This window comes from Schistocerca piceifrons, chromosome 5 (genome assembly GCF_021461385.2).
Source record: "Schistocerca piceifrons isolate TAMUIC-IGC-003096 chromosome 5, iqSchPice1.1, whole genome shotgun sequence".
Lineage (NCBI taxonomy): Eukaryota > Metazoa > Arthropoda > Insecta > Orthoptera > Acrididae > Schistocerca > Schistocerca piceifrons.
The window spans coordinates 664,839,572-664,851,633 of NC_060142.1; the positions used below are offsets into that span (position 1 = coordinate 664,839,572).

General features: G+C 38.8%; 1 protein-coding gene across 1 annotated transcript in view; it reads left to right on the top strand.

The window, feature by feature from the left end:
- LOC124797919 (ras-related protein Rab-2) overlaps positions 1-12,062 on the top strand; it is a 50,908-nt gene that overhangs the window by 23,307 nt on the left and 15,539 nt on the right. The window contains exon 5 of the mRNA XM_047261051.1: positions 771-951. Coding sequence (XP_047117007.1) covers positions 771-951 — 181 coding nt within the window. The remainder of the gene's footprint in view (positions 1-770; positions 952-12,062) is intronic.

Here is a 12,062-nt window from a genome sequence, read left to right on the forward strand (position 1 = left end):
ATCTTGACAACAAAGTTGGAAAACCTCAACATTTTCTTTCCAATATTCTGCTTGGTAATAATATTTCAACTGTTGCATTTTAGCCTATATGGGCTTCAGTTCCTCCCTTAAAAAAAAAACTGTGTATAAGAGTTCTGTATAGTGCATGGCCTTACCTTGATCATTATTCTTCTGAAGTTGAGAGGTACAATGTTTGAAGAATAATTGACTGCTGGATTGAAGGTTCAATGACTATACTCAGGCCCTTATTGTGTTGTGCATCAACCTTGTGTGGTGTGTCCTATTTTCCCTCAACAAAGATCAAAATATTGATGAAAGTGAAAGTGTAAAATTTTGATGGTAACAGAAAACATTGGAACTATATTTGACGTATCAGCGATTTAGAGATTGAATGCAATATGGGACAATACTGATCTGTGATGTGAACTGTCGTTTGGAGATTGCCATCTACTCACTTCTTATTCAAGGCTACTGTAACAAACACTAATTAACAGCTTGGAAAGCTCCAGAAGCTGAAGATTATACATCTTATCTGTCAGTTGTGTTTGTCAGCTTACTTCCATTTTTAATTTTAGCAGTTAGTGAGAACACTGTTGCCCTCTGTTGTGGTGCTGAAACACAAATAACCCTTAACCACGTGCAGTAAAATGGCTTATGAAGTACAGATGTAGAACATAGCTTTTATATCGACTTTTTTACTTTACAATTTGAATTAGGAATGAGATGTCAGTGTGGTATGAGACATTAAATATAACTGCTTATCATTTCAGCGATTTAGATTCTCGCCGGGAAGTTGTCAAAGAAGAAGGAGAAGCATTTGCAAGGGAACATGGGCTGATATTCATGGAGACTTCCGCCAAAACTGCAGCAAATGTTGAAGAAGCATTTATCAACACTGCCAAAGAAATTTATGAGAAGATCCAAGAGGGAGTGTTTGACATTAATAATGAAGTGAGTACAGTACACACAAACTTAGCAAGCTCATTGCTTTCAGGTTCATCCACAGGATACATTATTAAGATAGATGTCAGAAAATTGTCAACTTCATACAAGCACATAGTTTACCACAACCAGATGACCTCATTTTCTAAGGGCTAAATGGGCTAATGACCTCAGTTTCTAAGGGCTGTTGGAAATGAAACAGTCTTAGAATCCACCTTCGTCAGCAACTTTGAATGAAGTTGCTACCTTGTGATTGAAAAATGTTCTTCAAAACAATTCTTATCTATTTTTTCAGTCTCAGTTGCACATTTTTAGTTACGTGACATGTTTGATCAATCTGGTTCAGGTCTAAAATAAAGTAAAACTAAATATGTACCCCCTATTATTTTACAATAAGTAGGAAAGAATTGTACATAAGTGTAGAATTTACCAAAGTAATTGCCCCAGCAGCCTGTCTTGTCTGTCCAGAACCTCATATTAAGAGTTCTGTGTTTTGCAGCTACAGTCCTGTTTTAAATAGGTGTCTGGAGGTGGTGGAGGGAGAAAGACGGGGGGAGTGGGTTGAGGGTGATGTGAAAAGAGGAAAGGAAGCAAGGAGGGGGTCGTAGAGGGTCTTGCAAAAAATTATAATTATGTTTAGGTAAACATTCTTGTTAAAATATTAAATAGTGTGGAACTGTGGGTGTCTAAACTGTAAACAGCATGAAATAGTAAAATTATAAAATGGACTGAAGGTAATTGAGAGTAAAGAAAGGAAGTGGGGGGGGGGGGGGGCTAGTGTAGGGATTTTATTGGCTTAACACGAGAGGGTCTTATACTGAAATTGCAAAAATCAATTACCTAAAAAAACTTTAATTGAAAGGTTAAAAGTGTAGATCAGTGGTTGTGTAAAACTGTAAAAAGGATAAAATAGTAGACTGCAAAGTAAAAATAAAGTAACAAAACTGAATTAGTGTCTTAAAATAAAAATGTAGAATGAATGAAAATATAAAAATCGTAAGATATTTCTCAGATAGTATTAAAGAAACCTTGTTAAAGTATTAAAAGGATAGAAAAATGGACGTATAAATGACAAAAGGCATAAATATTATAAAGTTGCAGAAATGGAATTATGTACGGTACATAGAAGTGAATTAAGCATAATTCCTGAAGCCCATATTTATAACTCGTTGGCATGTACATGAGTTTTTGTGTTACTGTTCACCTGTTAACAAACTACCATTGACATTTGTATAACATTTTTTCTACTTATTGTAAAAGTACATATTTAGTTTTACCTTGTTTTAGATCTGAAGATGATCAAAACATGTCACACAATTAAAAATGTGCAGCTGAAACTGAAGAATAAGTAAGAATGGTTTTAAATATCAATGACACTGTTGATTCTCTCAGGACAAACATGTCGGCTATATTGAAACATGTTTATTGTACTAATTGATACATAACAGTACTTCAGTTTAGACAAAGAAAATTATTTTCCTTATAGTTGATAATAATGTAATAATGTTTGTTTTTGTGTAAAATGGACATTGTAAACCTAGCTGTTAAACATTATTCTATTTAGTTTCCCTCTTATCGGGTAGTACTTTCCTACAGACAGAAAACAATAGTAAATATTTAGAAACAAGTGTTTAGGTGAACAGCTCCGATGTAGGAATAAACTATGGACTTGGAAACAGTAGGAAGCTCAGAAGTATGTGAAGTGCTATGCACTCAAAATGTAGCTAACAAATGTATCCCTGGCTTGATATCAGTTAGGTATTTAACAGTTTGTAAGAGCCTGTCACTGAAGTCACGAGGCATTTAAACACCATATCCAACCCAGATGAAAGTTGTTATGCTCAAGAAACAAAAGCCAAGGAAATGATACAGTTGTCTACACTATATCTGATAAACCTCACACTGAAAGCATTTACGCATATTACATGCACACGCAAAATATTAAATATCTGGGAAGCTTATAATCTATAATCTGACAGTGTTGAGCACACACATGAGGATGGGGGAATCTGATTGGTTTGGAGAGGGGAACGAAGAATAAATTCAAAATTAGAATGCCAGAGCCACACGTTGATAAACTTACTGTTCTTTTGTAACCAGGAAGTTCAGCTTCTAGTACACTGTAACTACAGCTCTGTCATGACAAAGCAGAGCTTTGGTTTGTATGCCAGAGTTGCATTCTGAAGAAGTGTGAATTGCAATGCCTGTCTGACCATTCTGATTTAGGTTTTTGTCTTTTCTTTGAATTGATTAAGTTTAAAACTGTGTGGCGCCTTTGAAAAGGACACTGTCGATTTACTTCCCCTTCCTTGTGCTATCTAGTTTAATGGGACATTAAATGCATACCTCCCTTTTTATTTTCTTTGTAGACAGTGCTATAACAATACCTTTAGCAATGTAAGAAGTAGCAATATAATAAAAAGGATAGTTGCTACCCGCCATAAAGCGAAGATGCTGAGTCATGTCTTTCTGCGACTTAGCATCTCCGCTTTATGGTGAGTAGCAACTATCCTTTTCTTTATATTGTTACATTCCATCCTGGATTTTCCATTGAATATATTGCAAAAGTATTATCCATGGCACAACTGTTTGCTCATCCACAAAAAGTGTGCAGAGAACATAAGGAAACGACAAGAAAATCGTGTGTGGCAGTCAAAATTGTACTTGATTGCTTTAATCCTCTGTTTAGGTCAGAATAATTTCATCCAGTGAGTAGGCTGCATTACTTAGTCTTCAACACAAAATAGTGAGCCTCTCCTTGGAGTCAGTGTCAAATTTCTTTTTATGTGGATATAGGTGGGAAGCCACTGTACTCGATCCCGTGCATAGGGTGGTTGTTTGAACAATTTCTTCTTAAAATCCCTCAGTTCTCATATTTACGTTTTGTCTTGCAAAATAAATATTGAAGAAACTTGTCCATGAACTGCCTTGTCCCCCCTCACCCCCCAATTAATTATATCCTATTCCTAACACAGATTTCTCATTAATCACTGACAAGCAGTAAATCATGTGGGGTAAGTGTCCTTAAAGGCTCATATCTCTACAGCCAGTTGTGTTGTAATAAGATTTTTTTATCATTATCCAGACCTCATCTTTCCTCCTGAGCCACGCTTTTCATCTCGGACTAGCACTTTTATCCAGTGTCATCCATTATTTATTATTGGATGTATCGCAACCTCTTGGTTTTCCCCTGTAGTTTTTATTCTCCACAGCTCGCTATAGTATGATTGATGTCTTAACATGCCTTATTTGCATTATTCACCAGTTATTGTTTAACTTTTTATAAGGTGATGAATAATTTCTTTTGCTGCCAGCAGTTATGGTCCATCTGGTAGGTCAAATGCCTTTCACAGATAACAGTGGGTGGCCATCAGCTTCCACTCAGTGCTTCTAATATTTGACTGTTGTCTCATTTCTTATGTGAAGTGACAGGTTCATGTCTCAGCCAAAGTAGCTGATTGCTGCATAGAATTGATTGGATGATTTTTAGAACCGTCCAAACTTCGTTCAAAGATTAAATTTTGCATGTGCATTGATCAGCAGTCAATAAATACAAATGCCTATCTTACAAAGAGGCGCAGATGTAAAATGTATCGTGTACTAATATAATCAAAATAATATTCAATCTATGCAGTGGTGCATACATATGGAGGGTGCGTGCCTCCCCCCCCCCCCCCCCCCACCCCCTCCCCTCTTGCGGGGACGCCCGCACTGCCCACGCCAGTCAGCCTTCACACTATTCGTTTGTTTCTTTCGTCAGTTGACTCAATTAAATTCAGTTATTGAGTAGTTGTACTTTCCTGTGTAGCACGAGCATCCGCGTCATCGTATTTTATACGTTTCTGTCTGGCACGCAGATAGCTAACACATACCTACGAGAAAAGTCGTGGGCATTCTAGTGATCTCAATATATTATTCTGCCTGGCATTTGTTCGAGAAAAGTCGCGAGTATTCTACTGTTTCCTTGTACAGAGAACTTTCGATATGTAGTGTTATAAATATGGATTACTTGCCAAATAGGAAGGTAGTTTACATTTAGAAGCAGAAATATTAAGACTGAAGAATGAAGAAGTAAAAAATCCTAATTGTAGCAAGTGCAAGTGTGAAGATTAATTAAGAGTGAGAGTGATCAGTTTATTCTGAAGTATTAACAACAGTATTTCATAGCAATTTCTCAGTAAAATATTGTTATGAGACTCGAAACAATATTTTTACTAATAACGTAACAGTAGTTTCCCGTACCTAAGCTGTAATATGAGTCAGGTATGAGAAACTATTGATGCGTATATCTCTGGTAATAGTGACTTTTGAAAAGATTCTTAAAAACCCATTGTTGCTATATAGGTCCTCTAACGAATGCACTAGTAAGGAACGGAATTGACAATAAAAGTTCCACACACATAAATTGTCAGATGACATCATCATTGGAAACTCACCCTTATAATATGTCATAAGGTACATATTGGCTTGTCACAGTCACAGTAGGTGTTTGTTCACACTCCATAAAAGTTTGGAAGAGAACATTCTGGCAGTGAATGTTCTCGACAGAACTGAGCCACATATATAAGGAAAGCAGAGTCGCTGCCAGGTAATCAGTTTGAAAGCAACAATCACTGCAATAACTTGGAAGTGTAAAAAAGTGAACAGCTGCGATTATTGGCAATTACCATGGACTTCGTAAGTGTTGTGCTTAGTGATATTAGAAATATGTGGAGTGAGACCATTTGTGTTTCAGTGCTAAGTGTACTAGCTTTGCATTTCTCGGTGCGAATAAAGTGTTTATTTGAGAATAATTGGCATCTAATTTACCTACGTCATAACAATGTAATAAAGTGGATCGTTATGTAAGAAGAAGAAGAAAAGTAGAAACATCTGAAGATTCCGGTCACCATTCAGCCGCAAAAACACCACCAGATGTACAGGCAGAGCCCAGCACTTTGTTGAAACTTCCATAATGAAGTTCATTGACTGATTCCTTTAATCCCATGGATATTGGCAATTACTTTGATATATTAGCATCAAGGAATATTAGTGATAATATAAAGCACAAGTTTCTTACAGCTCCAAGGAAACCTGAAAAAGGTGATATCTTTCCTACTTCAGAGTACAGCAAGAGGGGATGGTTTGAATGCAGACAAATGCATGATAACCACTTTAAACAGTATCCATGGCTGATGTTCTCACAAGTTAAAAACGGATTTCTTTGCTTTAACTGTTTGTGAAAATGGTTGGGGGAAAGAAATCCATTATCGCCAAGAAACGTGTGACTGAACCCCTAACAAAGTTTACGAAACTTATTGGTAAAGATAGTGACCCTGAGACCCACTCTCAGCTCAAGTACCACGTTGAAGCGTCAACAGATGCAAAATTATTTTTGGTTACATGAGACAACTGCAAACTTGAGGTCATAAATCAATTGCCAAGACAGAGAATGGAAAGCATTAGGGAAAACAGAGACAGTCTTGTACCCACAATAAAAACAATCATATTTCATGGAAAGCAAAATATTCCTCTGCGGGGCATAGAGACACTGAGAGTCTATTAGAAAACGAAAATGATCATGAAAGCATAGTGAGTAACAAGGAAAATTTGAGAGCTCTTCTAAGATTTAGAATTGACACTGGAGACTTGCAACTAAAACATCACCTTGAGACCACTAAAGTGAAGATGTTAACAATGTGTAACAAACTTATTTCGTGCTGTGAAACAGTGATGTTATCGAGAATACTGGAGGAAATCAATGATTCTCGTTATTACAGTATAATCTTCCTTGAGGCTACGGACATAACATACATTGCCCAACTGAGTTTAGCTGCAAGATATATTGATGGTGACAGCAAATTACATGAAAGATTTTTGGGTTTCGTTGACTTCCGTAAAGACAGTGATTGTAGTGGAAACATTGACTATAAACCTCAAGAGAGTCAAGATGAAGAGCGTAGCGTCACTGGTGAAGTATTAGGTACTAAGATTCTAAGGAGAATGGAAAGTCTTTCTGTGTCACTGGAGAACTGTGTGGGTATAGGCTGTGGTGATTGCTCAGTTACTATGTCAGAATTGAAAGGAGCTGTGGCTACAATAAAAAAGAAAAAGCTATCAGTTCGCAAGTAGCACCGTGTCGAAGTTATCAGCTCAACCTTGTAGTTGCAAATTTATAAGTGTGAGAAACTCACTTGGTACTGTTGAAGTAGTAGTATTGTTCTTTACAGCATCTAGCAAGCGGTTCATGACATTGAAGAGTCACCTAAAACACTCACTGCAGTCACATTGTCAAACGAGATGGGTTGAGTGACCTTATGCTGTTATTTAATTCGCACCTGATCTCGGAACAGTTTGCAAAATTCTTAAAGAAGTACAGTGTTGGAGGGATATAACAATGGCTACCAAAGCTGATATTCTCCTTCAAGCTCTTTCTAATTGCGATTTTATCATCATTCTGTTTACACTGAGTGACATTATGAGTATAACATGTCCAGTCAGCAAAATCTTATAAGACCCTATGTTGGACGTTGCGATGGCAAAAGCAAAATTAGATTCGACACTCAAGGTGTACGATAGCATGAGAGCTAATGCTGATAGCCACTTTGCCTTCGCCTCTTCAACAGTACAAGCAGTTATGGAAGAGTTAGATGTGCAGATGAGTGTTCCTCGTCTTACAGGCAGACAAACATATTGGAAAAAACTGTTTTTATTCCAACACTGGACCATGTTATGACTGACATGAGAGAGCGTTTTGCTGAAGAAAATATTTATCATTTAAAATTCATCATACTTTTGCTCGTACAACTACTGAAACATGTCAGTAATGATCTGGCACATAAATTGAATCTGTGTTTAACTGAATTACCCTTCTTTGAAGAAGAATCGCTCTTTGTGATTAAGAAGAGACTAATGGGAGAGATTCATCAATATAAGCAAACGAGCATAAATGCCCTTAATGATCGTGATTCTGTTATGCAAGTGTTGTCTGTCTATCCTAGATCTGACTATCCTACTTTGCACATGCTTTACAAAATATTTGCTTTTCTACCTGCATCTATTGGTACAGTAGATAAAGTTTTTCAACATTGCGGCATACAAAGGCATGGCTGAGGTTGACAGTGGATGACGATCAACTTAATGGCTTAGCTCTGTTGAACATTTACCCTGACATGTAATTAACCAATTTTGCCAGGAAGAATAGGCACATAGAATTGATCATTTAAGGAAAAGAACCACAATTGTAACTTTTATATCATAAGATGGCATTGTCTTGTATTCGTATATAATCAGCTTACTGCTGATCTTGTCCACTTACGGATTCGGATAGGCATCAGTAATGAACTGAGCATTGGTTGTATCCTTGAAGTCACCACAAATTCAAAATTCACCATTTGGCTTTTCCAGGACATTCTGCGCTTTGAAGAAGCAGGGAATGGCTGTTGGAAGAAAAGTGACATAATCCTCAAAACCATTGACACCGTTGGTAGGATGAGAAGAAACAGACTTTTATATGGACCATAGGTCACTTAAGTAGGAACTAACCCCTGACAGCTGAATGCTGATGGAGTCATGTACTTCCAAGCCCAAAGCGTTCAGAAAGTCTAAGGATGTTTGTGACTCCTTCAGTGTTTACCACCAAGATGAGGGCTTGAAAATGTAGGATATCACTGAATGCGAGCAGTGAACTGTCCTTTCACTTAGATAGAATTGTTTCTGTGACTGTGAAGGCATCTGGAGGATTCCTATGGCGAAGTGGGCCCAAACAGCGAGAAGTATCCCAAGGTAGTTGCGGAAGAACTTTTATCAACCTGGAACTCCGTTCTGACTAAGTTGACTTCCAGTGTGTGTGTGTGTGTGTGTGTGTGTGTGTGTGTGTGTGTGTGTGTTTGTGTGTGTGTGTGTGTGTTTGTGTGTTTGTGTGTTTGTGTGTGTGTGTGTGTTTATAGTCTATCATAGGGGGCGGCAACACAGTGTGGACATGTAAAGTGACTGGAGCATAGGCATCGGGCACTTCCTAAACTCTAGGGGAAGGAGGGTCCATACAGGCATCATCTGCATTCATCTTGAAGGAACAATGGCAAACTTCCTCCTTGATTCCTGTCTTGCTGCAGGAATAACATTTAGCCCAGTGATAACAACACTGCTGCAACGAGTGAGCTGCGTGAGGGTGACTGTTGCGGGTGACACACATTGGTCGTGGGCTTGCCATTTGCAGGCGAATGAGAATGCCGTAAACGCTGTGGCTGGTGTGGAGGCCAGGCAATCAGGCGGGCCACAAACACTTGCGAAGTGCCACGAAATTATGCGGATGGCCATAATGAGTGTTCGAAAGCTCTAAGGTGGGGAGGCAAGTATCTAGCATGGGATCCATGATTTTGCGGAGGCCATTACAGAGACCTTCATCTGGTGAACATACAGGAATCGTGTCTCTGACATGGGAAGTTGCATAGGACTGCGTACATTTGAAGGTTAGTACACTGGAAAAGATTAGTGCACTGAAAACAACAGTCATGTGATAAATCCTGCAATTTGTCTATCCACTCTCTGTAAGATTGTACACTAAGCTTATTGGAGCTAAAAAGCTTATGGCATGCTTCCGCAATGTGCAGTTGAGTAGAAATATTCTAGTAACAAAGTCTTCAAGCGATCACACAGGAGACAAAGGGACTCCACTTCAGGATTGAGTTGCCATAGTAAATGGTAAATTTCCAAGTCTGCCAGGGCTCGATCAGGTCGCTGTTATGATCCGTGAAATGTGCAGATAACAAACTAATAGCAGGATCCCAGATTCCAGAATATTTGAGGTTCTCTAGGAGAGCACTGCAATTTGCACGATCAAATTCTTTGACAAATTTCAGAAAACAACGGTTAACAACATTTTGTCGCGTAAATTTTGTATATCAGTAATCAGATTAGTGAAATGAAAATGGCATTTTTTATGGAGAGATCCTTTTGAAATCCAGATTGAAACAGACCAAATATCATATTTTAAGCCTACCCAGCTAGCCGTGCGGTCTAACGCACTGCTTCCCGAGTGGGAAGGCATGCTGGTCCCCGACACAAATCCACCGGATTAGTGTTGAGGTCCAGTGTGCCGGCCAGCCTGTGGGTGGTTTTTAAGGCAGTTTTCCGGCAGCCTCAGCGAATGAGGACTGGTTCCCTTTATGCTGCCTTAGTTACACTATGTCAGCGATTGCTGTGCCAACACTGTCTCCACGTACGTGTACACCATAATTGCCCTACCGCACAAACATAAGGGTTGCAATCGTATGGAATGAGACGTTCCCGGGGGGATACACTGAGGGCCGAACTGTACAATAACCCTGGTTTCAGTGTGGGACGAGTGGACTGCTGTAGCCTGTTGTGGGGTTGTGTACCACTGAGGGCTACGGTGGGGACGTAGCCTCTCCATCGTTTCTAGGTCCCCAGTTCAATACATACGTACATACATCATATTTTAAGAGAGGCACTATTTTTGAAAGAGGCATATATAATCTTTTCCAGTACCTTTGCGAATGAGGTAAGCTGTGAGACTGCTCAGTAATTACTAGTGCAGTAATTATTCAGATAGTGAAGGGAGACGAAAGTTTAATATTCGTGGGTGACAGGAATTCGATAGTAGGAAAAGGAAGAGAAGGAAAAGTAGTAGGTGGATATGGAATAGGGGTAAGGAATGAAAGAGGAAGCTGCTTGGTAGAATTTTGCACAGAGCATAACTTAGTCGTAGCTAACAATTGGTTCAAGAATCATGAAAGAAGGTTGTATACATGGAAGAGGCCAGGAGACACTGGAAGGTTTCAGATAAATTATATATTGGTAAGACAGAGATTTAGGAACCAGGTTTTAAATTGAAGGTATTTCCAAGGGCAGATGTGGACTCTGAACACAATCTATTGGTTATGAACTGCAGATTAAAAGTGAAGAAACTACAAAAAGGTGGGAATTTAAGGAGATGGGAGGGGTCAAATACAGGGAGTGGAAGGCTATTTACAATTTGTACAGAAACCAGATCGCAGTTTTGAGTCGAGGGGCATGAAAGGGAAGCAGTGGTTGGGAAGGGAATAAGACAGGGTTGTAGCCTATCCCCGATAGTATTCAATCTGTATATTGAGCAAGCAGTAAAGAAAACAGAAGAACAATTTGTAGAAGGAATTAAAATCCATGGGGAAGGAAAAAAAAATTGAGGTTTGCCAATGACATTGTAATTCTGTCAGAGACAGCAAAGGACCTGGAAGAGCAGTTGAACGGAATGGACATTGTCTTAAAAGGAGGATATAAGATGAATATCAACAAAAGCAAAACAAGGATAATGGAATGTAGTCAAATTAAATCGGGTGATGCTGAGGGAATTAGGTTAGGAAATGAGACACTTAAAGCAGTGGATGAGTTTTGCTATTTAGGGAGCAAAATAACTTATGATGGTTGAAGTAGAGAGGATATAAAATGTAGACTGGCAATGGCAAGGAAAGCATTTCTAAAGAAATTTTGTTAACTTTGAATATAGATTTAAGTGTCAAAAAGTCGTTTCTGAAAGTATTTGTATGGAGTGCAGCCATGTATGGAAGTGAAACATGGACAATAAATAGTTTAGACAAGAAGAGAATAGAAGCTTTTGAAATGTGGTGCTACAGAAGAATGTTGAAGATTAGGTGGGTAGATCGCGTAACTAATGAGGAGGTATTGAATAGGATTGGGGAGAAGAGAAGTTTGTGGCACAACTTGACTAGAAGAAGGGATTGGTTGGTAGGACATGTTCTGAGGCATCAAGGGATCACAAATTTAGCATTGGAGGGCAGCGTGGAGGGTAAGAATCATAGAGGGAGACCAAGAGATGAATACACTAAGCAGATTCAGAAGGATGTAGGTTGCAGTAGGTACTGGGAGATGAAGAGGCTTGCACAGGATAGAGTAGCATGGAGAGCTGCATCAAACCAGTCTCCGGACTGAAGATAACAACAACAACAACATGTCTGACTACGTTCTTGTAAAGGAGTCTTACATTAGCATATTTTAATCTCTGCGGAAATATCCCCTGTGACAATGCTTTATTGAGTATGTGACTGTATACATCGCAGATCTATGTGATTCCCACAGGGTACCCCCGGCGGGCCTGGGGGTTAAAATATGCCCAAGGTATC